The sequence below is a fragment of the Pundamilia nyererei genome, unplaced genomic scaffold (assembly GCF_000239375.1).
Source record: "Pundamilia nyererei isolate P.nyererei 1_Seehausen unplaced genomic scaffold, PunNye1.0 scaffold00018, whole genome shotgun sequence".
Lineage (NCBI taxonomy): Eukaryota > Metazoa > Chordata > Actinopteri > Cichliformes > Cichlidae > Pundamilia > Pundamilia nyererei.
This window is the reverse complement of record NW_005187419.1, coordinates 5,106,637-5,133,382: the sequence shown is the minus strand read 5'-3', so window position 1 is coordinate 5,133,382 and position 26,746 is coordinate 5,106,637. Positions and strand designations below refer to the sequence as shown.

The 26,746-nt window shown below is 40.2% G+C and overlaps 1 protein-coding gene across 2 annotated transcripts in view; it reads left to right on the top strand.

Annotated features, from left to right (window-relative positions):
* The window catches only part of mybpc2a (myosin binding protein Ca), a 64,038-nt gene extending 40,084 nt beyond the window's left edge, over positions 1-23,954 (top strand). For both annotated transcript variants that reach the window (XM_013909038.1, XM_005726272.1), the window contains 18 exons: positions 1,214-1,319; positions 3,125-3,294; positions 4,834-4,999; positions 5,533-5,639; positions 5,741-5,770; positions 7,665-7,804; positions 8,047-8,206; positions 8,965-9,069; positions 9,235-9,423; positions 9,563-9,697; positions 11,453-11,620; positions 11,951-12,039; positions 17,734-17,929; positions 19,064-19,203; positions 20,599-20,758; positions 22,029-22,165; positions 23,074-23,260; positions 23,559-23,954. In XM_013909038.1, the coding sequence (XP_013764492.1) occupies positions 1,214-1,319; positions 3,125-3,294; positions 4,834-4,999; positions 5,533-5,639; positions 5,741-5,770; positions 7,665-7,804; positions 8,047-8,206; positions 8,965-9,069; positions 9,235-9,423; positions 9,563-9,697; positions 11,453-11,620; positions 11,951-12,039; positions 17,734-17,929; positions 19,064-19,203; positions 20,599-20,758; positions 22,029-22,165; positions 23,074-23,260; positions 23,559-23,593 (2,420 nt within the window). In that variant the 3' untranslated portion in view covers positions 23,594-23,954. The remainder of the gene's footprint in view (positions 1-1,213; positions 1,320-3,124; positions 3,295-4,833; positions 5,000-5,532; positions 5,640-5,740; positions 5,771-7,664; positions 7,805-8,046; positions 8,207-8,964; positions 9,070-9,234; positions 9,424-9,562; positions 9,698-11,452; positions 11,621-11,950; positions 12,040-17,733; positions 17,930-19,063; positions 19,204-20,598; positions 20,759-22,028; positions 22,166-23,073; positions 23,261-23,558) is intronic.
* The last annotated feature ends 2,792 nt before the right edge of the window (positions 23,955-26,746 follow it).

Here is a 26,746-nt window from a genome sequence, read left to right as displayed (position 1 = left end):
GGCTGCCGGACACTGGCGCCACCGGGCCCTCTGACCACCACCAGTAGGCAACGGGTGAAGGGATACGAGATAAACAGACATAAAAAAACAGTTGGAAATGAAGCTTGTGATTATTTATTAAACACTAAACAGATTATGTAACTGAAAAAACCCTTAAAGCTAGATTAAATATTGTTTTTCTTGTCCTAACTGAAACCTGTATAGCTCACTCACTCAGTTGCCTTTTCAGCTACTTCATTGAAGGGACAAATTCATGATAAACTATTGATTACATGACTTTGTATCTACATCTACATTTCTATTGCATTCAGTGTCTCACTTTTAGAGTTTCTGGGAGCCTCCAAACATGTCACGGTGATTCCATATCAGAGTACAAATCACATATTGCTTTTTCCAGACTTGAAGGTACGGCCGCTATTACAAACCTACTGGGCTATTTCAGTGTCATACTCTTCTAGCTGTGTCTGTGTATTCCAGAGAGAATATATTCCTCAGCTTTTATGTGGACAACATCAAATTCATTTCACAAAACTTTTGTGATGCCAGTCAGATTTTTACATATTTCTGTGGTGTTGTGAGTGTAGTTCAGAGAGTTCGCGGGCACACCAGCTAAGGGGAGAAAGAATTGAAACGTCCGGAGGGGGACTGGAGGCCGACTGTGACAAATAGCTGAGGCTAGCAGAGCATCAAGCATCACACCATGTGGTTACACAATGTGACTCCCACCACCTCAGGAGACTTGAGGTGCCCTCCACCTCCACAAGACGGGTGTGTTTGGTGGGTTTGGATAAGAAATTCAGGAATATACTATGCTGTTATTCAAATACGAAGGAGCGTTTACACGTTTTGTGTGCTATCCTATTTTTCTGCTAACAGGTACTAAAGTAGGGTATCTACCATTCAAAAAGAAGAAAATAATGCTAAAAAACCTGACCTACAGGTACATGTATACTGTATTATGACATAATTAATATCTTTTAATGATAGATTCTTATTGCTGTTAATATCGTAGAAAAGCATTAGTCACTCTCCTCAAGTCCTGCTTCCTTGCAGATGTGTTTATTCGCCACACTTATTTTACTCTCCATTTGTATTTGTGTACTCCGGTGATTTAGATATGTCCAGTTTCCCGTTGGTGATTTACATAAAATAGCGTATCTCTTTAATGACTCACTTCCCATCTGTTGTTTGACTCAAAGCTATTTGTTTTCAGAACCTCCAGTCACCATCACCAAGCTGCTGGATGATGTTCATACAGTGGTGGGTGAGAGGGTGGAGTTTGAAGTGGAAGTGTCTGAGGAAGGCGCTAACGTCATATGGTGAGCTAATTTACCCTTCGGTTCATTTTGAGTTTGAAATTCATCAATGTGCTACTCAGCTAATAAAACTCTCTGTATAACGGAATAAACAGTCCAATGAGACAATACGTTTCAGGCCTCATAAAGCAATGCTGACGCAGCTCACATAGTGAATTTTTTTAATTTTTACAAGCTAACATAAAAGATACTGGCTAATAGTGTGTAACTGAGGTTTCTGCATAAGGACACTCCAACAGAGTCATGGCAAAAGGACAGATGTCAGTTCCTAAGGCTTTACATTTTAAAATTAAATACTGTAAATACAGCGAGATATGAACAACAGCACATGACATATTACAACATATTATGATCTATTTCTTAAAAACTAAAATGCAAAATCCAAAATGCATTGTGTGAAAAGCAAAGTACCCAGTGATTCAATTCCTCTTAGGGCGAATGTTTGCAGCAGTAACTTGAAGTAGCTGTTTTCTATACGTCTTTATCAGGCTTTCACATCACAGAGTTTTGGCTCACTTTTCAATGTTACTTGAGCTCATTGAGGTTCATTGAGGTTATTGACGGCACAGCGTTTCAATCAGGTTTTCTGTCTTCTGTCCTGTCTTAGTTTTTCAAGTATTGTTTCTGCAGGTCTTCTTAAGTTTGATTAAATAAATGATGACAAAGTGTAATATGTCATGTTTTGCTTTTGTACTGAGGTTGTATTTATATAGTTATATCATTTATATAGTTTATTTATTTATATAGCACATTTAATTACAACAGGAATGTTGACCAAAGTGCTGTACAAGAATACAAAATACCTATTAAAATATCTTATAATATTGATAGCAAACATCAAATATGAATTGTCAAATAACTCTCATATTGTATTAAAAGCCAGTAAATACAAATGTGTTTTAAGATAAGATTGAAAAAGATTGGCAGTACGAGCCAGTCTGATGTGTATTTATCTAATTTTACAACCTACTAAGTAATAGGTGGACTTTATTTCTACTGTGACTATACTTTGGCTAACTGCCATCAGCAAATAAGACAGTATTTACCAAAAGCAATGGTGGAGATTTATCTGTTTTGTCACTTCAGTACTGTAATGGTTTATTATTCCAAGATGGTGTGATGAAAAGCTTTAAAATAAAGATTTATCGGTGCAAAAGGTGTAATGAATAACAAACCCCCCCAAAACCAAAACCATTATTAGTAAGCATCTATCAATAAGCTCAACCAAATGGTTATATGAAACATTGCTATTAGCTAAACATTTTGCAATTGACTCTAATATCATTGTCTAATAATCTTCTCCACAAAAGAAGAATCTTTGTGGCTTTTATTTTATTTTATTTTAAGTTTCTTTGTTGTACAAAGCCAGACAGTTTCTAGGCAAAATCTACAAAGATGTCTTTTGGGTTTTTGTTTTTTTGTTGAAATAATACACAGCAATCAAAGCTGTCTGAGCAATTAGGGGGAGCCTAGATGGGCTGTTAACTGGGACACTGTCTTCCTTGCTTCCTTCTTGTCTGCACTTTTTTGGACGTGGTTATTCCACTCAGAGATTTTTAGAGAGCCAAACTAAAAGATATGAGTATGAATGCATGCATTTTTTTTCTTTGCTATACACAGCTTTTTTTGGTACAGATATTGTACACAAAAAATCCTCACCTACTGCACAACTTTGTCCCAAAGCCTTTTGACTCCTGAAGGATCTCACTATCTACAACACTGCCAACATCTCAAGTATCAGTCCCTTTTCTCGCGTTCCTGTGCTAAAGTATTTCAGATGTATATATGTGTGTGTGTTTTCTTCACAGGATGAAAGATGGAGTGGAGTTGAATAGAGACACTGCAGGTTCAAAGTACAGGTTAAAGAAAGATGGGAAGAGACATATTTTGATCATAAATGAAGCCACTAAAGAGGATATTGGAACGTATTACGTCTATACCAACGGTGGGGAGTCAAAGGCAGAGCTGGAGGTTGAAGGTATTTGTCCTCCAGTCCACCAGTGCTTGAAAACTTGCTATCCAGGCTAACCGGGCTTATTGACAACAAACGGGGATCATGAAAAGCAAATAACAACATGATCATATATTATTGGAGCAATTAAAAATTAAACATTACATAATTATTAATTAAAATAAAAATTAATAATTCAAATATTAATGTTCTTAAATTGCAAAGGCCATGAAATCTGTGGTGCTGTTCAAAGTTTACAGACATGTATTTCCAGTATGACTCCTCAGTTAGAAACAAACTTCAGCACATGTTGATGTTTTCCATCCTGACAAGCATGAAAAGCAACAAATTAGTCATTACTCATGTCATCATTAATTTTATTTCATTAATCTCTTGTATCAGTTGTATCACACTATTCGTCATACTAATTTGGTTTTACACCTCCAAAATTGATATCAGGCTTCAGATATCAGGCACTTACACGCTGTGAGTCAAACGAGTCCCATAAATTGATTATAGTGTGAAAAAATCTGTGTCCTTCCCCCTCAGATGAAGGATAGAAATACTGAGAAAAAATAGTATAGTTATAGTAACTGCGAATTAGGTAGCTGATATAAACAAAGTACTACAGTCAAAGTGGCTAAAACCAGCATGGCTAAAGCCCATGAGGTAACGAAGGAATGCTGGATAATAGTTTTCCTCTCAGAGGCAACACTCCCCGTTTGTTGTCAGTGTTGCCTGTGTCACCGTCCAGTAATGTGACTACTGCTCAGATCTACTGTGAAGAAAGAGATGAGCGTGAAAGCAAAGGTGTTGATTTACCAGCTGATCTACATTCCTACCGTTCACTTGTGGCTGCAAGCAAATTGCAGATATAAGAAAATTAGTTTCTTCTGTACTGATTCTGGGATCTTCTAGGTCATCCAGAACTCAGAACTGCTACTCCATAGTGGTGGTTAGGGAATCCGAGTAGGATGGGTTCTTTCAGATAAAAGATGACCAGAAAAGTGGGTTTGGGGTGTCTCTGAAATGGTTTACAAAATGTATGTATGGATTAGTTGTACTAAAACGAATGCATAAAAGGGGGAAAATGGCTAAAGACACGTTTTTGCGATCATGTTTATTCCTGCGGTGCAAGAGGCAGCTTAACATAGGAGTCTGTGGAGACTAACTCAGTTTTAGCCTCAAGTGCTCATTCACAGAACTGCAGTTTTGACGTTTGTGCAATGGTTTCATTTGGGTGTGGAGGTCGCTGTTAGTTTGTAGCAATGCCAGCATAGGTATATAGTAGAGTTTTTTTCTTTTAAAGAAAAAAAGGGGGCGGAAGCGATTCCTCCAAATCCAACGTTACTTTATAAATACTTGGTAATAATTAGGTTTCTAATGGGTAGTTAATGTAACTCAACACTAAAGATTGGAAATGGGAACACACAAATAAAATCCAGGAAGTTGTAATACTCAAGCGCAAAACTGTAACATTGTATTTGCACTAATTTTGCATGGATACACTTAATTAATTAGGCTTTTTTTTATTAATTAAACTTTTGATTGATCTTTGTGGTGCAGATAAGGAGCTGGAGGTTCTACAGAGCATAGCCGACCTGACAGTGAAGGCATCTGAGCAAGCTGTATTCAAGTGTGAGGTGTCTGATGAAAACGTGACCGGAAAATGGTTCAAGGATGGTGTCGAAGTCGAGGCCAGCGATCGCATCAAAATTTCACACATTGGAAGGTATCGCTATCAGACTCCAGTGGGTTAATGTTCTGTTGTGATAAAACTGTTGTTTCCAGCTTGGCTACCTATCATGTACAGCTGCACGCATTATGACAACAGCAAACCCACACACCCAGGCTCACAAAATCATATAGCTATGACAATAAACAGTTTGCTACATGGCTTGGAAAACTATTACCAGAGGGCTTTCTTAGTTGTTTGACCCATTTTTTGGGGATAGGCTGCAATCTGTAAAGCTCTAACCTCTAAACACATAGACACGCTCCCTCAAACACTCACACATGGTCACACACAAATAACAAACAGACCCCAAGGGTCTGGGTTTTCTCTCAGTAAGCCCTCCATCAGAGCGGCCTATGGAAGGAGATATGCCAAGGTGACAGCGGTCACACAAGGTGAAAGCCATTTAGTAGCTTTCTCACTCTGCGATATTGTCTCTTGAAGTATGTTGCTAGGGCAACTGTCCTTTGCATAAATGCGGGTCATAACAACTGCTGTCTCCTTGGTAACATCTGGCGACATGTCCCCAGGATCCACAAGCTGACGATCAATGATGTGAAGGCTTCAGACGCTGGAGATTATACCTTCGTCCCTGATGGCTACGCACTTTCTCTCTCAGCAAAACTGAACTTCCTGGGTGAGAGCGACGTAAAAATCAAAATACCAAGCGGTTCTTCTGAATTCAACCTATAAGTTGCAAATTTGAATCTTCCTGATCTGTTTCATTTTTCCCCACAGAGATAAAAATTGAATATGTTCCACGACAAGGTAGGTGCTTTTTTAAAAGACAAAATTCATACTTTATACTGTCGTGTATGACAGTAAATGTTAGAGATAATTATTGAGCTAATCAGCTGTTGAGAAAATATAGCAAATATCATATAAGATGCCACTGAGTGACCCTCTGAACAGGGGAATGGTTAAATGTCCTTGTGCCCTTTTTAAAAAATCAAATAGTTGATCATTTATTGTTAGTGTAACACTCTTATTGATTGATGCCTAACCGTACGTTATAGTTAGTGGGACAGATTCTGTCTATGTCAGGTTTTCCTCTATCCCAGAAGCACATCAAGGATTTCATTTCAGTTTTTTAGCGCAGACATTATTATATGCTTTGGTAATACAAATAGACTGGGTGACAGTTATCTGGGCTATCTCTAATCTTCATATAGTCATCAAAAAAAATGTAATGTTTGTGTGCATGTTGCGTTTTTCGTGTTATACAAACTCATCAACAGTTAGCTACAGAGGTTATGATTATATGAGAGCTACAGTTAGGCACAGAAGTCAGTATCTGGCCTAAAATAAAGTTACTTCATACATAATTACTTGCATTAAATATCCTTAAAGGTGCAATATGTAAGACTGCTAAACAAACCATCAGAAAAATAAACTAGCTGATAAACAATCATTACAGTGTGTCTGCATGTTGTTTCCAGAGATACCAAGCAAGCTCACGTGATACCAAAATAGTGGTGTCCCATTGCACAAGGCCACATTTGTACCTCAAAACAGGACAGTGAGTCTATGCTATGTTCACTTTGCTCTAATTTCAAAACAAGGAGAGAAAGAAGTAACTTTCTCTCCTTGTTTTGGAGAACAAAGGTCATATATGATGACGAATGAGTCTGAACCTTACAGCAAATTCTTGATTTTGTCAGTGAATGGACAAATGAAAAATGCAACAAAGGCTGAAGATACTGGCGAGCATCCATATGTGCAGGTTTTGTTTGGAGCTTAGCTCTGGTTGCTGCACTTATAATGTCCCTGAGCCATAAGAGGATTGGAGGGACTGAAAACCTGTCACTGAACTTAACTGTATTTACAGTTTTTCCTACTGATAAGGGAACTCTGCTATTGTTACTCATACTATGCCAAAATAATAAAGTAATAGGTAACCAAAAACAATTAAAACACAGAAGCATTTTACTATAGCAACTTATATTTTTTTATAATGGGTCCATGAGGTGGAGCATTTTTTGTAATTTTAGACATAGTGACAGATGTCTTATTGGCAGATTTACTTACATTTCTTAATCATAAAACTGAACAATACTGGTGAAATTGCACTTCCTTTTTTATTTAACCACACTCAGACTGATGCTTAGGTATGTCTGTAGTACACTTTGTTCCACCTGCAACAACACCCTAGAGTTTACAGACGTACCCTGGAGTTCATTTATACATCCCTGCAGAAAGGTGTGAAGTTAAATCACAACAAACTGCTTTTTAGCTGCTGTTAAGTTGCTCTTTGCTCTCTGTTTTGTTCTCAAAATTGTGTGATCTTTTCATAAAATGCAACACAAAAGGGTCTTCTATGAAACAATTTAAAAATATATAATGAACTGAAGAATGTGAAAGTTGAAAATGCTCACAGCTCTGGAAAGCCATCGAGTAGACAAAAGCTCCAACTTGCTTGTTTGGCTTTAGGCAGTATAGTATGATGCTGCTCCAAATGTAAAACCCCCAAATCCCTCTAGTGTTGTTTTTTTTGCCAGAGTCCAAAAAGACCATATATAGAATAAAAAAACAGTAAATTTAGTCTTTGTGCCACCTTTGAGACACCTTGAATCTCAAATATAAAAAACAAAAAAAGAACCAACATCATTGTTCTAAACTAAATGGTCTCTTTCTTCCTGTCTTCATCTGGTCACAATGAAAGATCCTCCCAAGATCTTCCTGGACACCGGTAGCTCCGGCGGCAAGAACAACATTACGGTGGTGGCTGGAAACAAGCTTCGCCTGGACGTTCATTTCACAGGAGAGCCGGCCCCCACTGTGTGCTGGATGAAAGGAGACCAAGTGAGAAAGAAATGGCTCTTAACCTTCACCTCGCATCACAAACGCGTCAGATATTTTATATGTTCTGCGTCAATCGGAGTACCTCGCCGTTAGTCATTAAACAGCACAAAAGAAGAATGAAACAACACTAGAGTGGGACGGTTGAATCACCTGTCTTTGTGGTGGCTGTCGTCATGCGACACAGTCCTCTTCAGCAATCTCCTTTTGTTCTGTCTCTCACTCTGTGCTGCCCTGTGTGGTAGGTGTTGTCCGAGGCTGAGGGACGGGTCCACGTGGAGTCAGAGCAGAATGTGTGCAGCTTTGTAATAGAGGGGGCGGAGAAAGCGGACGAGGGCCAATACTCCATCACGGTGACTAACCCTGTCGGCGAGGACAAGGCGGATCTCTTTGTTAGAGTTGTGGGTCAGTGTCTGTTTCTTACTTTTGCCTTTTTCTTTCCTTGATCCCTTTCTATTACTTCTGTCTGACTGAGGGCAATAGTTCCTCAGAGTTTGAGACTGGGTCATGGTAAAAAAAAAAAAGGAAATCCATAATTTTCAATAGTGGTGCCATCTTTTAAAAACTCACATCATCTGAATTTTAGGTCCAGTGTCTTTGCAGCTTCTACCCAGAACAATTAACATATTAAAAAAAAACATATGTTTTTAGACTTTCACCTCAGATATTGTTTTTCATTAAAATACATACTGTAAGGAATTTGTCTGTCTCTTAATAGAACTAAGAATGACCAAGACATAATTTATATAATAAATAATAATTATCTAGTCTCTAGTCCAAGATGGATTTTAGGGTAAGCAATGAATAGAGAGCAGTGGATGAAATTACTTAAATAAGGGACATAGAAACATTTGATTAATAGTTTTTAAGAATCATAAAACACACAGAGTAGCTTGCTCTAACATGATTTGTAATCACCACTGATGTAATTTATTCTACAAAGTGGCAGTGTCTATATAGATGTAATAAAAAATGTAACGTTTTTCATTTGTGATCAGTGAAACATATGATGGCTTTACCAGTGCATTTGGTGTTGACTCCCCAAATCACATCTGCATGTTGTCTTACGTACTGTACTACATCAAAAACCTCAAACGCTCCCATTTCTCTCTGTGTTTCATCTCTCCATGCTTTCAATTTCCAACTGTAACCTGCCTCTCCAGATGTGCCAAACTCTCCTGAGAACGTCAAGTGCGCATCAGTTGGCGAGGACTCTGCCATCATCACATGGGACCCTCCCGCCTTTGACGGTGGAGTTGCCGTTAAAGGTACCCCTGAAACATGCAGCATGTAATATTCACATCTGATGTCTTCCTCCCAGGAGAAAAGAGGAGTTTAAATTCCATTTTGTTTATTACATTGCAATATTTTTTTCTAACTGACGTGGAGCTGTTTTTAACGACTTCACCGTATGTTGATCCTGCTTCCTCGAGGGTACCTGATGGAGAGGAAGAAGATAGGCTCGCCCAGATGGACGAAGCTCAACTTTGATGTTTACGAGTCCACCACATACGAGGCTAAGAAGATGATTGAAGGTGTACTCTACGAGATGAGGGTGTTTGCAGTCAACGACATTGGCATCTCTCAGCCCAGTGCAAGCTCAAAGCCCTTCATGCCCATTGGTGCGTTGCCATTTGTCATTAGCAGAATGGTTAATTAACAGAGGCTTTTCACACAATGCTCATTTTGAAGCAGCTTAACCTACCTTCCCATCCCATTATACCCCGTATTAACGTATTAATTAGCTCTTGTCTCTCTCAGCCCCCACCAGTGAGCCCACTCGTCTCACAGTAGATGATGTGACAGATTCTACCTGTGCACTCAAGTGGCGTCCTCCAGAGAAAATCGGAGCAGGTGGCATCGATGGCTACATCATTGAATACTGCAAAGAAGGAAGTAAGAATAACCAAAATGGATATCACTTTATACTAAGGATTTATTTTGGATTTGTAAGCTATAACTAACAACATTAGATAAATGTCAGAACTTTACAAATTGGGGATATTAACAGTAAATTGTGGGCTAATATATATTTATGCACCTTTGAGTTAGCTAGCAAGAGGAATTCATACTTACACCTGCTATTCTGAGTGTATGATTGTTTTCCGGCTCTCAATCAAGTCTGCATGAAATGCTCTACACGTGTGAAACACTTGTCATGCTCAGTGGTTGCCATCTTGGGTATGCAGCAGAAAGGAAGGGGCCACTAAACAATTTTAAGCAGGTTAGATAATCATTACAATACAAATGCTAACAGTGATATTTGCATCTGTTGTGTTTTGTGTATATACATGAATTATGTATAGCCAGAGGCATGACAGGCAGAAGATGGTGGGATGATCACAGTCAAACATTAGAAATGTTATTTCCTGAAACTGAAAAGTTTAACATGTTGGATTTAACACAACATTACCCCGTTGAAATTTATTTCCTTTACAAGTCAACTCATAATGTACTACATGGCACTGGGATTCTGCTATAGAAACACAAACAGAGAGAAATGGAGGCTACAAGCCTGACTACTTGCTGCTTTTGTTACCTGTCTGCTGAGCTTTATCGTCACTCTTGGCTAGCTTTATGTTAGCATGCTGTTTGAGTAGATGCTTGCAAAGAGCCAAAGTTTTGGAGTATAATATAGTTGTTTATGTCCTGGAATTTCTTTCCGATGGAAAAAAAAAAATCCATATCACTGCTCCTCAAAAGCTCTAAACCGCTCCAGCATTTTTCTCTTGTCATGCATGAAAAAAAATCAGCTGAACGCAGCACAAGTGTAGGAAGAAGTCTAAGGAGCTTGGAAAGAAAAGCGTTGGGACTTCTTTAAGTTGCTTGAAGACGTTTCACCTCTCATCTGAGAAGCTTCTTCAGTTCGTACTGCATTACTGAAAAATGTAATGTGATTACAGTAACACTGAACACTGGAATTTAGACACATTAGAAATCAGTCATGCAAATGAGATTCTTCAAATCCTGGCAACCCAAAAATTATTCATTCAAAGAGAACGATTGATCATTTGCTAAACCTCTCTGCCTAAAAGTTATTTATTATAGGAACTGTAATGGTCATGGTTATTCCTTCGGTTAAAGTAATAAATGAGTGATATGACAAATCCTTCTTGAAACAAACAAACAAAAAAACATGAGCAAAGGCAAAAGAAATCATGTGTTTGGTGTAATGTGAGAGGTACTTATAGATGCTCCCTTATTTCCCAAAGCATTGCCACAGCACACACATCCGCATGTTTGATTTGGCTCAGATTTTGCACCAGATGCCCTTCCTAATGCAACCTTCTCATTTATCCAGGCTGTAGGAGTACACTAGCTTGTGACGCCCTGAGAAAAGGCCACCTGAGGCTGGATTAATGTGCGCTATAGAAAACTGTCCAAACTTTCTGCCTACTGTAATAGCAATCATCATTCAGCTATTTACAAACTGTATGTGAGTTTTTAAGATTAGTAGGTATAAGAAAAAAGTTTGAGTGAAGACGTATTTGCCAATGTGCCTGTGTGTGTGTTTGAGTGTTATTTGTATATCTGCCTGTTCACTGGTAAGCAATATTTATACGTGATTAATTTCTCAGCATTAATCTCAAAGTTACACACTAATCCTGGTTTTCTGATCTGTTTCTTCACTATTCCTACTATTGCTTTTAGGTGACGAGTGGGTGCGGGTTAATGAGGAACCGGTGGGAAATATCCATTACAGGGTGAAGGGACTCCCAGTGGGGGAGAAAATGCTATTCAGAGTGATCGCAGTCAACATTGCCGGCCACAGTCCTCCTGCCGTTCTCTCCCAAGCCGTCACTATCCGAGAGATCGTGGGTCAGAAACAAGTTTTAATCAAACACAGCATTTAATGAACACATTTGTTTAACAGCACTAGAAATATTTAGTGTATTCAGGGATAGACATCATGTTCAGCAACCATTTAGGATAAATCAGAGGGGAAAAAATAATTTAGCTACTATAAATTTACTGCAAATATCGGAGATTTTTAACCAATAAGAGTCATTAATTTCTACTGTAACCACGCAAAGGAACATACAGAAAACCTAAAAGCTCTACATGTTTTACATTTTACATATCTATACACCCCCACATCACCCACTCTTTCGCAAAGTTAACTTTTGCTTCTCTGTGTCCACCAACCAGAAAATCCAAAGATACGCCTGCCTCGGCGTCTGAGAACCAAATTCATCACACAGGTGGGCGAGAAGGTGAACTTGGTCATCCCCTTCCAGGTGAGTCTGATTTTAGAGTTTTAGCTTTTACTCTTCATTTGCAATATCGGGAAAAAAGAGTGGACAATACAAGGTGCTCTTATGTGGTTTTTGTTTGTTTGTTTGTTTATTGTTTAACTGCATAAAATGCAAATGAACAAGGTGCAGTCACAGGCAGTAAACAACTGTAAACAGAACACCAGTCTCACTCCTCATGCAAACGGCACATATTTCCTCTTCAAAATACAAAAACAAACAAAAAACAGAAATGAGATGTAAACAATCCTAGCAAATATTAAGAAATATACAAATGTTAGAACAGTGGTTCTCTAAATGTGGAGTGGGTTCTCTGGGTGGTTCCAGCATTTTGAGTTTTTGGAAATATGAATTTTTTTGTATGTTTTTATTTCTGTTTATTATTTAGGTTTTGATTCTAGTTCTAGTTTGTTTTTATGGTCCCCTCAGTGCTTCCTCTGTCTCATTCTGCGTCTTCTCCCATCTGTTACCTTCACTCATGTCTCTGTGTTTTCTTTGTTGCAATTATTGTTACTCATTTGGAATTTTTTCGTCTCTTTGGTTTTACATTTAGTTTTACTAAGAACCTTCTGTCTCATTGTATAGATTTGGTTCAGTTGTGTCTTGTTACCCTCCTGTTTCCACTTTCCCCTCTTGTGTAGAAGTAGTCGTGTCCTTCGCCTCAGTCTTTGTTTATCTTCCCTTGTGCTCTCTTTGTTCTTTCCCTTAAAGTTTATGGATTCGTTTAAGTTTTATGTGTGCAATTTGCTGTGCTTTTGGATTTCTTTGTTAAATACATAAATATAAATAAAAGGTTTGCTTTTGCTACCTTCTGCCTGCTTATTGGAGTCCTACATTTGGCATGTGCTCAGAGTCCCCAAAGGTGAGGGACAGATGACCATGAAAAAATATGGAGTGAAAGCAAATACGGCTTGTTTTCTCATAAAGTTTAATGATTGATTTTTGGTTTTGAATCAGAGTAAGTGGGGGGATATATGAGTAGACAGTGAGGGTTGAGGAGAATGAGATTATGTTAAAGGAATAACAGCCAAAATACAGCTCTTATGTCTCAAGGCTAAAATTCTGGTTTTGAGGTATTTTTTGAGTTCATTTAATAGAAAAACAGGATATTGTACTCATGAATATACATTAATTAATGTGATGCATAATTATGCCTTTCAACAAATTAATGCAATCTAATAAACTTGTATATAATAAACTTAAATAATCCATTAAAAATACATAGGAGCAGGCACGGCTTTGTGAAAGCTATCACGTTGCCCTGCCATCTTGACTATAGCACCCGAGATGGACACTGCTGTTCTGCTTAATTGTGTTTTATATGTGTGGCTTGAGACCAGCTGCATATGTGCTACATCAAAGGCGGTGGAGAAGAGAACTCATAGGTGTTCTTTTGCTGTCAGGGCAACTTTTATTCACGCCAGACTCAAGATATGAAGGATCGTACCTACAGTATGTTTTATCACATAAGATGGGGTTCTCATCACCAAAGATGCAAAACGTGAAGGAAAGAGACAACACAATCAGCATCTGGTTAAAATATCATGCTTTTTCTCTTTACCTAAGACCTCATCTCCCAAACTGAAGTCAGGGTTTGTGCAAAACCATCTTATTTATTCCAAATATGTTTGCAATTACTTATTGTCATTAAATGTGACCCTCCTGTTTCCGAATGGCTGATAATGACCTGTCTAATCAACAACAACGGTTTGTTAAAATAAGCTAACATCATGCAAGTGTTCTAGAATTCACTTTCCCTCTTATAATCAGTCTTAGTCCCCACTAAGTCCAGCAATTGTAGATCCACTTTAAAGAAATTTTTACTAACACACTAACAGTAGCTAACAGTGGCAAAAAACAGCAGCACTTAGCAAAAGAAAAGTTCAGGATTTCCTCAACAACTCCCCCCAGTATCGCTGTCATCACACAGAAGTGAGCTTCACTTCTGGAGGAGTTTTAAAGCCTCCAGAATAAATAGACACGGACACACATAGACAGCTGAGGTAAACAGCTTACTGTTTTTACCCCTCAAACACTAACATTTTTTGAGGGGTAAAAACTCTACTGAAGCCTAGTGGTGATATTTTATACACTTTAACTTTGAACAAAGTGTCAGTACCCCATGTCTAATATTTAATTAAAGGAGAGTAAAGGCAGAATATCCACATGACACCTAAAAATATTTTTTATCTAGCTTTGGTAAAGTGGTCAGAGAGTAGATTAAAGAACTGCTTTGCACCCATTGTAAATCAGGCTTTCACATCACACATACCTCCACTCGACTGCCTATGGAATATTTATAGAATCTAAAAATACAGAAGGAGTCAAAATCAGTCATGAGCTTTGAAATATGAGCTGTGAGCAAAACCGTGAGGTTGGACAGAAAACATAATGACTAACTGTTGAAAATGATTTAAAAAGACATACATTCAAATCTTTACTAGTTGCTATTCTAAATTTATTTCCACTAGAAAATGCAATTTCACCTAAAGATGACAGAAAAACATGATTAGCTAGTCAAGCAATCCCCAGCCAAAAGTTATTGGTTCACATTTCTGGTGTTTGGGGCCATCTGTAAATACCACATTACCTTAACTTTAAACTTACTTTTTTCAGTTATCTTTAACAAATGGCTATATCATGCACCGGGGCATCTAAAAATCTAAAAATGGGGTAACATTTGTATCAAAGCCTACCCAAGCTCAATCCCACTGCACATTGTAGATATTTTAAGTGAATCCTTGAGTGGTCATTTGAAGAAAAAACAGCCAAGCCCTTATTTCCCCATGGCTGCTACTTGAAAACATATCGTCCTCTTCTGGAATCTAACGTGCTAATGCTGGTAGTAACAGGGGAACAAGAGTTCTAAAGGCACAGGGAGCGTTACAGCTTTTGACAGCAACTTGCAAATTATGGCAGTGGTAAAAAAGAATCTAACCATAAGCTGTAAAGGGTAAACCATTGTTCTAAATAAAAATAGACAAGAAGAAAGCGAGCCATAGCTCGGTCTCCTTTTGAAGAAGCAGATGAAAAGCCTTCTCTGAGACAGAGAACATGGCTACATAGTGTTCTCCTGGGAAAAAAGAGCACCGACTGTTCTGTCATCTCATCCACGAGCTGGACTGAGTGTGTTCCCGCGGCTGTTTTTACACTGATGTAATATCAGGCCATAACTAAAGTTATCGGTGACATGTTTAATAAAATATTTTATGTGCAAAAGTTTAAATTTTTAAAAAAAAAAAATTCTATAAGATCAATTTATTGTTAATCAAAAGATCAGTTGTTTCATTTTCAACAGATTAACCAAAGCATTAGTTTAGGTGGGCCCCCAGATCGAGGTCAGATGAAATAATGGCATATCGGCTGAAGACTCAGCTACTGAGTTAGTTATTCTGATACACTGCCAGTCAAAAGCTTGGACACCTTCTCATTTAATTTTTTTATTCTTTTACTACTTTTTACATTGTAGGTATAAAATGAAAACATCAAATGTATGAAGCAAGATATATGGAATTATGCACCAAAAAAAAAAGATAAATAACTCTAAATATGTTTTATATTTTCGATTCCTGAAAGTAGCCACCCTTTGCTTTGTTGACAGCGCTGCAAACCCTTGGCCTTCTCTCAGTGACCTTCATGATGCAGTCACCTGAAATGGTTTTCACTTCACAGATGGGCCTTGTCAGGGTTTATTTGTGGAATTTGTTGTTTTCTTAATGGGGTTGAGATCATCAGTTGTGTTGTGCATAAGTCAGGTTGGTACACAGCTGACAGCTCTATTTGACAAGTGCTAGAATTCATATTATGGCAAGAACCAATCAGCTAAGTAAAGAGAAATGACAGTCCATCATTACTTTAAGAACTGAAGGTCAGTCTGTCTGGAAAATTTGACTTTGAATGTGTCCCCAAGTGCAGTCACAAAAACCATCAAGAGCTACGATGAAACTGGCGTACATGAGGACAACCCCAAGAAAGGAAGACCAAAAGTCACCTCTGCTGCTGAGGATAAATTCATCCGAGTCATCAGCCTCAGAAATCGCAAGTTAACAGCACCTCAGTTTGCAGACCAGATAAATGCTACACAGAGTTCCAGCAGCTGACACATCTCTACGTCAACTGTTCAGTGGAGACTGTGAATCAGGCCTTTATGGTCAAATAGCTGCTAAGAAACACTACTAAGGAAAAGCAACAACCCAAAGAGATTTGTTTGGACCAAGAAACACAAGGAATTGCCATTAGACCAATGGAAATCTGTGCTGGGAGGAGGTGTGATGGTGTGGGGGTGCTTTGCTGGTGACACTGTTGGGGAATTATTCAAAATTGAAGTCACACTGAACCAGCGTGGTTACCACAGCATCCTGCAGCGACATGCCATCCCATCCGGTTTGCGTTTCGTTGGACCAACATTTATTTTTCAGCAGAACTATGACTCCAAACACACCTCCAGGCTGTGTAAGGGCTATTTGACCGAGAAGGAGAGTGATGGAGTGCTGCGCCAGATGGCATGGCCTCCTTGGTCACCTAAACCCAGTCGAGATGGTTTGGGATGAGATATCAGATGTACGGCAGGAGCAAAGAGCAGGTTCAAATCAGGATCAGAATATTTATATTACAGAGATGCTGAGCACTTGTTGGCCCTTTTGCCTTCACTCTGCAGTCCATCTGATATTGTTGCGATTCTTTGCCAACAAATCTTTATTCAGGTTTACTTCAGTGGCATATCTCTATCTTTGGGCAGGCTGTGTATCTCTGTATCTGCAAGCTGCTTTGTAACCCACCTCTACCCCAGCTACCCACATAGCAAGCAGGTCTGGCCTGGATCTGGTATCAAGCCGGTACTGCTGGCTGACTTCTGGCATGGTAAAACATATGACAACAAGATATGGGCCAGGCCTGGCATAGATGGCACTATGTGATGGCATGCCATATCTGGCTCGATTGTGGTTTGGTTTAGGAGGTAGAGCAGTTCGCCTATTGATCACAAGGTTAGTGGTTCGATCACTGGCTCTTCCAGGCTGTATGTCAAGTGTGAATATGTATAAATGTAGTTCGGAAGCACTCAGTTTAGAGAAAGTGAGTGTGGTGTGTTTGAGTAATCTGGCAGAGTAGACAAGTGCTATATAAGAATCAGTCCATTCACTGTCTGAACAGAGTTTTGTCATGTTACTTTGCACTATTATGCACATTGTTATTACATGGCTTGATTAAGGTACACATTAGGCTGACATCTGGGGCCAGAGCTGAAACTGTTCTGGGCCAGCACAGGGCCAGCAAAAGGCCACTTGTGGACACATTGCTGGCCATGCGTGGGCCACATCTGGCAAACCTGATCTAGGCCACCAAAGGGCCGTCATTCTTTGCGGTATGTGGGCCATGTGTAAGCACATTGTGTGGGCCAGATCTGGGCCATACCAGTTTTGCTATGTGGGTAACATCAGGTTTGTTGACAGTGATGATTCCTCTGTTCTGTGCTGAAGTCTTCCTGCTTCTTTTGCTGCCTCAGTATTTTAAAATAAATGCTTAGCGGGGCAGAATGGTCTCATGGGACAATAGAGACATACTGTCTGACATGATGGAAATTCTGATCTTCTTTTGCTATAAGGGTTGTGCCCGATTTTTGGAAAGACTGTATTCCTTGAAATATTTGGAATCATTTCCTTTCCTTTCCTTTAATTACAGGGAAAGCCTCGTCCTGTTGTGACCTGGTATAAAGATGGTGTTCCCATGGAGGACCGCACAGTGGGAACTCGTACCAGTGAAGTTGACACCATCCTCTTTATTCGCTCTGCCGAGAGGGTCCACTCTGGAAAGTACACACTGTCTGTTCAGATTGAAAACATGTCAGACAGCGCTGACATACACATCCAGGTTGTAGGTCAGTCCCTTCACCATGGCAACACCTTCTAAGCTTCACCTAAAGAATGTAAACTCGCACCTCATGTTCTCTCATTAAGATTAGAACATAGCACGTAATTCACAAAGTGCATGATTAATAACCTTTTTGAAATGGGATGAATCTTCGAGCTTGAATCTGTGACATGTCAAGAGTCTTTTTTTTGTCAAATTTGATGATAATTCCTTATTTCATACTCTGAAGGATCTGTGACTCAAAGTAGCAAATCATCAAAGTGCTCAGTCCTCTCTCTCACTCTGTTATAATCCTGGCTCCTGCCTCTGTGGCCGCCAGCTCATTCACCAGCTTACTGCTCGTCTCCGCGGGTCAGGGTTCTGGGTGGATTATTTGGTGGGGCTCTGCTGAGATTATTTGCTTATAGACTTGGATTAGGTTTGGATTTTGAGGGCTATTCTGTCACTTCCTCTGCTGAGAAGGTTGAGCTAATAATGAGAGGCTCTGATCCCCCCCTCCTCAGTTGATCTGTCACTGTACTCGTTTAGCAGGAGACAGTACAGGAGGGATTAAAGGGGAAAAACAGAAGCAGTGCTCACAGTTTGTACTGTACTCCAAAAGAAAAGAGTGTTCACAGCAAGATTAATGAGACACACACTACTATGTTGCACTGTTTTCTTTACTGCACTGTGTTTGGTGAAGGCCACAGAGAAGGATCAGTGATAAATACACTGCATTTCTCTGCTTTGTTATCGAGGCATACTTCTTCTTTGTTACGTCTATGCCAACAGTTTTTCTAGTAATGTATGCAGCTATCACCGCCTTCCCTTGATCCTATTGTCTTTTGCTCTGCTAATCTGTCAATCTTTCTAATCTGTCTAATCTGTCAAATCTCTACAGCTGCAAGTGTTGATTTCTTTGTCTCACTGGGACTTCCCTGCTCCATATCTGTTTGTACATTTCTCCCTCTCTCAGCCTCTAAAAGCCTTGCCAACATCTATGTCTAGGCAAAGAAGAGAGTTATCTCAGCCAGCTATGCATGTGTGGAACATTTTTTCACCACCCTTGAGCTGTGCAGTTTAATGAACCTGTCTTGTTCATAGTTTCACACAAAATCCTCCACCTGTATCTCGACTCTGCCACTTCTCACAATCCCACCAGAAAAGCCTGGTCCTCCCATCGCCGTGCATGTCACAGATATCTGGGGCTTCAATGCTGCGCTGGAGTGGAAGCCGCCTAAAGATGACGGCAACTGTGAGATTATTGGCTACACCATTCAGAAAGCTGACAAGAAGACTAAGGTATGCATGACAGAGTGTACAGGTGGTACTGAGAGGGTTTGTCAAGCAAGGTAATTCGCTAATAATAGTGCTGGAGGCATGCAACTCCGGAGCAACAGTGTCTTTTAAATTATGCATCCAAGTACAAGTTGAACCAAATTCTTCTGTGTTTTGTTTTTAATGTCACTGGGATTAGATTTAATTGTTTTTGCCTGACATTTTCTATATTGTGGTTTGCTAAATGTTAAACAGCCAGGCACGCTCCATGAAGATCAGTCCTGCTTTGGGATCTTTTGCTGACATTAGCTGCTGCAGAATAAATTTGGAACGATCACACTGTGTCTGATCATCAGAAAAGAAACAGAATGTAAAAAAACCCCAGAAAATGCAAGCTTAAACTTTCTGTAACTACAGAAACAGAAACTGCACCTGATTTGTCCCATTTTGCCCATCAGGGTCGCCTCCTTGTGCACCTATGGATCACTTCCAGAGCTCACTTTTCAACTTCTATGTTGAACTAACCCAAGTTTCATGTTAAAAAAAAAGCATCAATTTAATGTTTTTTTTATATATATATATATATATAAAATTATAGCATTTTCTGCTCATTGTTGTTACTCTCCCCCCTACAATTTTATGAACAATTTCTTGAAAGCAGTAAACCTCTAAAAGCCCACTTTACACTACAGTCATGGTAAAAAAGAAATCAACTGTCAGTTCTAAGTTTTTCAATCAGTTTGTCAATCAGCACATAATAAAGATCCTTGGAAGGTGTTAAAATTGGGTAAAATTACATATGAAATATTACACCCTGCCATTATTTATTTAATAAAAACTAAGTCAAAATGCAGAAGCAGTGTGCAAAAAAAGTAAGTACACCCCTACTGTGTCAACAGGAAATATAAGAGAAAGTGAAAGACAAGTGCATATAATTAAATGCATTTAAATTAACTGATAGTTGATAAGTGAGAGCACTCCTGTAAAAGCTAGTCTGGAGCGTTCAGGTGTGTAGATACATTGCCAAGATGCAAAGACATCAGCTATCATGTTAAAGAAACAATATTTGCTGCCCATCAATCTGGGAAGGTGTTTTGAGGCTTTGAAGTCCATTATTCCAAGTGAGAAAGATTTTTCACAAGTGAAAAACATGTCATCTCCACACGGCATTCCCACTCTGGCTTCCTAGACAATTTACTCCAAAGTCAGAATGTGCAATGCTCAGCGAATGTGCAAAAAACCCAACGTCGTACGTCGTACGCAAAGCCGTCGTACGCTACCATGGTCGTTATGTTGAACAAATCGACAGGAAGGCGGCCTAGAAGAACATAGATGTTGGGCACTGGAGATTCTTCAGCATATAGAGCTCCACCTCAGCTATAAGCTTCTTTGAACCTCTCCTTCTCTCTCATACATCAGGAGTGGTTCACGGTCTATGAGCACAACCGCAGGCCCAGCTGCACTGTGTCTGACCTGGTCATGGGGAACGAGTATTCCTTTCGAGTGCTCAGCGAAAACATCTGTGGCCTCAGCGATGAGCCTGGCATCAGCAAGAACACCGCTGTCATTACCAAAACAGGTAATGAAATCCCCGCAGAGCTCTGCTCTCTGTAACATGATAGTATTGCTTTTGATGCTGAGCAACATCTAACGCATGCTGAGCGGTAGACCACATTGTATTCAATTGAAAGATAAAGTGAGCATTGTGGTTTGTAAAGGGTACAGTAGTGAAAAACAGAAGCTACACTAAATAAAACGCAGCTTTGTATTATTTTCGCTGTAGAACACAGTAACGACATTAGAACTACCTATAATTAATTATCGGCTGTGATTAATTGCTTGAACATGGTTTAAAGCTAAATTAATTCACACTGATTACGCTTAACAGAAATATTCTTTGACAGAGTGTTAAATACCATTTAATATTGGCCGCATATTATGAAAGCGACCAGGCTGGGAAATTAACACCTGCCACCAGCCAAATGCTGCTACTGTTTTTGTGTTGTTGCATTTGCTTACTCTCCCAGAAGACTTGGCAGCCCACCAGCCAATCTCTTTTGTGTTCCAAGCATCAGTCTGGCCTATAAAATTTGGAGGGTTGTTGATCGCGGTGCCCACCTGACCTGAGCATAAAACAAAAAGTCAGCTTCCTGCCTCGATAACTCAAAAGCCAGTTGAGAACAGTTGCTTGTGTGAGAGGATGCGGCGTGGATATTACAGACAAAACACTCCCAAAATAGTGGACAGTGACAACTGAAGGTTAATAATTATGCATTTCAGTCTATGTGTTACACATTTCCTGGACAGAATCGACTTTTACAACGTGGTACAAACTAGCTTGGCGTCTTTTAAACTGAGACATGCCCCACCGAAATGAAAACATCTTTCATCCACTACACTATGTAAGCCTTTTCAGCTACATGGCCTTCATCTGTCTTTTCATCATATTCTTCAGAAAATTCTCAGAATTATTTGAATTTCCTCTTAACCCATCAATGGGTAAATTTGTTGAATATCCATTATTGATACAAGGAAGCAAATTCGGTATTATTTCAGTCTCACATTCATCATAGAAAGAGCTGGAAAGCACAGGACAAAAACCTTTGGGGAGTCAGCTTTTATGCTCCAGTCTGCTGGAGGACGTGTTGAAATCTTTAATCATAAACTTGAAGCGTACCTCTTTACCCTGCCTTTTGATTTATTTATGGATATATGTACTTTATTTTCATCTATGTTGACTTTGATTACGTTTCATTATATCTGTGTTGGCTTCATAGCAGCCACTGTTATTATTACACATCAAGCAGTGTGAGTGTATGTGTGTCTCAACGTCTTCACCCCATGTCCAGGTTTGCTCTACAACACTTCACCCTACAAAGAGATAGACGTGAGCAGCTGTCCTAAATTCACAGCTCCCCTGGTGGACAGAAGTGTCATTGCAGGATACAGTGCCGCCATCTCCTGTGCCGTTCGTGGCAACCCCAAGGTATCTGAACTTTACTTTTTACAGGTGTGTGTCAGTGATGTCGTTTTTTGGGCATTTGATTGGAGTTCATTTACAACCCAAGGTATTTATCCTTCTGCTCTTAATTATTTGTCTTTTTATATTTTTAAGATATAAATATATTTTTAAAAATCGGTTTAAAAATTGGTCTGTAAAACCAAGCAACAAGGTATTTAGACTGTTAGGTATTTAGACACCAATCAGTATGTGGATTTTGATGGTAGTTTGTGTGCGGCTCACAGATTCAAACATATCTAGAAAACCTAAAGATAAAATATAGAGAAGTGTGCTTCCTAGTTTATGCATGACGAGTAAAATAAATGTGAAATAAAGTGAGTACAATGTGTCCTAGTGTGGTTGTGTTAAGACAAAAAAAAAGTCATGGCTGTCAATAAAGCAGTGCTGAATGCACAAAAGGTAACCCCCAGCTGTTTGTTGCAAATGACTATACTACACACTACAGCACCATCGTGTGTGGACTTTACCTGGATTGGCCTGTGATAGCTGCACTGCAAGGGTTTGCCACAAATATCCTGCTTTGTGTTTTTTACAGGTTTTGAGTGTCAAGCAGTGAGTGTGTGAACAGTCAGAAAGGATTTTGATGCCTTTGCTGCAGGAATGTATTTTTATGTAGGAAGCTAGAACAAGAGGTGGAGCAGCTAGATCTTTTAGCGCATGTATTTTTTTTAATCACACAAAATCGGCAAAGATTTGTCAAGGCGAAACGTTGACCTAATTTCACCTCCTACCCTCCTCCCTCTGCTCTCTCCTACCCTCCTGACGTCCCTCGCTGTGTTATCCCCCCACGCGCACACTCACACACCCTTCTCCTCTCCTTTCCTGCATCCCACCAATTTTGCTTGCTCCTCCAACATCCTACTGTGCCTTAGCCAAAGATCATTTGGATGAAGAACAGAATGATCATCGGTGAAGACCCCAAGTTTCTGATGCAAAACGACCAGGGAGTGTTGACTCTGAATATCCGCAAGCCAAGCCTGTTTGATGGGGGCAGATACTCCTGCAGGGCCATCAATGACCTCGGGGAAGACGAGGTGGAGTGCACTCTGGAGGTTCGAGGTATGTCGATGTAGTTTTCACTTCCCACAACAATGTAGTTTCAAAGCTAAAGCATGACCTGAAGTCAGGGCAAGTCTCTCCCTGGCAGGCTTCAATAAAGCTCACCATGACAAATCTCCATCCCCTCAACCCCTTTTGCCTGAGCTGTTGTTCAGGCGAAAGCAGAATTCCTTTTCCTGTGCTAAATATAAATCACCTTATTGTATTTGTCAGAGAAAGTTTCAGAGCCACAGATGACTTTAAACAGGATGATCTGCTGGCCCCTCGTGCTGATTTAAATTTCTCTTTTTCTCCACAGTTTTACAAGAGAAAGGGGAGGAGGCGAAGAAATGAGCGGCACTGCGAAACAGCAGAGGATACAGTTGAACAGGAATAGTAATGGATTATGTATAACGGGATAGTCATGAATAAATATGATTAAAATAGATCACTTGTGAGGCTCTAAAGCCACCCCGTGCACCCCCCACCCCCCTAAACGCATATGCTTGCCTTTCACCGCTGCTATGATGAATGCCATATCAGTAATATGCCATAAATTCTTTCAGCACGCTGCCACCTTGTCACTCCCTGACTGAGAGAACCCACAGTGTAGAGTAGTAGAGCTGCCCTGCTGTGACCACACACACAGATGGATCCTTCTTATCTGTGAAGTGGACCTGTCACTGAACACACTTATAAAACAGCCTTTCATCCATTACGGCTCCCTGTGTTGTCTGTTTTGTGTCCTGGACGTTTTTATAGGTTGGTATGAATTTATGATTGGGATGCAGCTGCAGCACTGAAAGCACCGCAGTGTGACTGACCGGCTGTACGCACGCCCCTGTTTCCTCGCTGTGGTGTGTGAGCAGGGGCCTGTAATGGTTCAATGGAGGGATCAATATTCAGTCAGGCATAGCCGACATCATGGCGTAACCAGGATTAAAGAGGTTCTCATACACAGATATAGCCCTGCTGCTCCACCACACGCACACACAAAGTACCAGTGTTGACTCACAACGCACTCTCTTGCAGTATTTACCCATTCCCTCATGCTCTCATACTACATTCCTCATGGCATGACCTATACTGGTGGGCCTTTACAGAAACATGGTTTACACTCATGCACATGCGAACACAAACATACACACTCCAAATCAGGGTCTTATTAGCATCACACACTAGAGACTAATTAATGCACCCATCAACACTGCCCTAATTAGCTCTCCCACGTCATTACTGAGCAAACGAATTACCGCTAATTTACACACCCGCAAAACAAACACAGCACCGTCTCTGCTGGGAGAGTCCGCGGCGGCTCGCCTCGCACACCAAATTAAAGCCTCACCGATGTGCTGCAACTCCGACCCAAGTGTGCCTGCCCTCCCTCACATGCACACACACCCTAACTTCACCTGACTGAAGGAAAAGCTCAAGTTGGAGAGTGAAAGTGTGAGGTGTGACATTTGTGAACTAGGGCAAATACATCACCCTCCCTTGGAGATGTGAAGGTACTTTTTACTCTCGAGACCTGCCCCATCGCTGAGTACATCAGGTCCCGGTCTCTTGTCTCTCCAGCAGAGGGGGTAAGAGCACAGTGACAAAGAACACAACTGACCACCATTAGGGTCTGTGCTGTAATTGTGAGTGGCAGGTTATTAAGCATCATTACATTACTGATGCGCCGCTTATCGAAACGCCGAACCTGGCTCCCAAACTGTGCCAATCTTCCCGTAACTCTTGGCACTCATCCTGAAACACTTCCAAGTACAAGAAATTGAATTTCCTCCTTTACATCGCAGCATAAAAATGAGTTGAAATAGGATGAGGCCATATGTGGCCAGATAAAGTGGGGAAATCCTCCAGATACCTGAAAGTAGGCCATGATTGGTTACACAGTAGACCTGCAGTGCGGTACAAAGCTTATATTTTGAACCCTGTCGAGCAGTAAATGACTCTGCGAGTATGTGTGTGTGGATTATGTGTGGTGTTGATATAATCGTATTGTCAGTTAACCCGAGACACAGCGTGGTGTGTTACTCTGCTGATTGACACATTAAAGCGGCACTGAAGATACACCGCGTGCTACTTTGCATGGAAGTTTTGGGAAAAACAGATTCTTTGGGAAAAAAAACAGCATGTAACCTCGATACTCCACCTGAATCTTACCCTGTCTCAAAAGTGATGTTCTGTTGCTAAGCAATCAAACTAATTGTATCTACTGGCATCATCCACAAGCCGTAGGAAACTTTAAAAACATTAGAAGGTGCTGGTTTACAATGCCACGATCAGTGTTTATGTGTGTGTGCGCGTGTGCGCCTCTTGTCTTCTCACACAGTTCGGGAAGCTTTAAGTTGTAAGCAAGAACAAAAAAAATTATAGAGCATTTTGTTTCCCCTCATTCCCTGTGACACACCTTAAGGCTCTTTAAGTTTGCGATGTCTGGATGAATAATTAATGAGGAAGCATGGCAGCTCAGGAGTAAAGCACCAGCTTCTTCATGCACACTGTATCTGCTCTGCTGTCTTTCCAATATTAGAACAGGCCTGCCTCAGACGACGACTAAACAAAGAAAAGTGACAAGACAAGTCTTACCACCAGGCAAAGGGAAAGGGTGGGAGAATCAGTAGGGTGCAAGCACTGTTGTGTCTGTGTGCGCGGGATGTGTGAGTGCTCGAGAAAGACAAGCGATACCAGAGAGACAGAAACAGACCTCCTGAAACAGTAGAACGGAGGGAACTATAATTATGCAAGTAATTATACATGAAATCACAGACTTGGATTGAGAGAGGGAGAGAGAAAGAGCACTGGAGGGAAAAAGCCTTGCAGTGAGTCTCATCCGTGTAATTGCAGTATAGGAACTAAATGAAACAGAAGGGGAACACACACATTACATTGGACCATCCACCTGTTTTCTCTCAACGTCACACCAGGTCCAGCCAGCTACTTTTAATCTACATCCAGGCTATTGCACAGTAATTCTGTACATTTCACCACATGGACTTTATGTCTTCATCTTCTGGTTACTGTAGTGTGCTTTATTGAAGATCACTGTGACTTATACCCTGTGTCATTCTGTTCATTGATTAAAGAGCCCGAACCCTCCCGCAGCTCATGATCCAAATAATGAGCACACTGTATCTGCAGGGGGGTGGGGGGCATAAAGTAGAGAGCTGCCCTCACATTTCACAATAATGACAACTTCATGACTGCATGCGGCTGACAGAAACAGCTCTGTTTCTGCTAACGGTGGCACAGCGCTGTCATACCTCTGCAAAGGAAGATTCCCATTTTTAGAGCTCAGGTGAGCGCTTAGAGTTTGCAACGTTGGCATTTTGCCAGCCGGATCAACTTCAGGTTCGACTCGCTTATGCACTAAAAAGCAAACAAACGTAAAGCTTGGAAATGTTTGCATACACAAGTTATACATGAGTAAATGAGACATACAGCTTTCTGGGCTGAAAAGTGAAGCCAGTGCAGAAGCTATAGACTGTATATAAAAGATGGGTA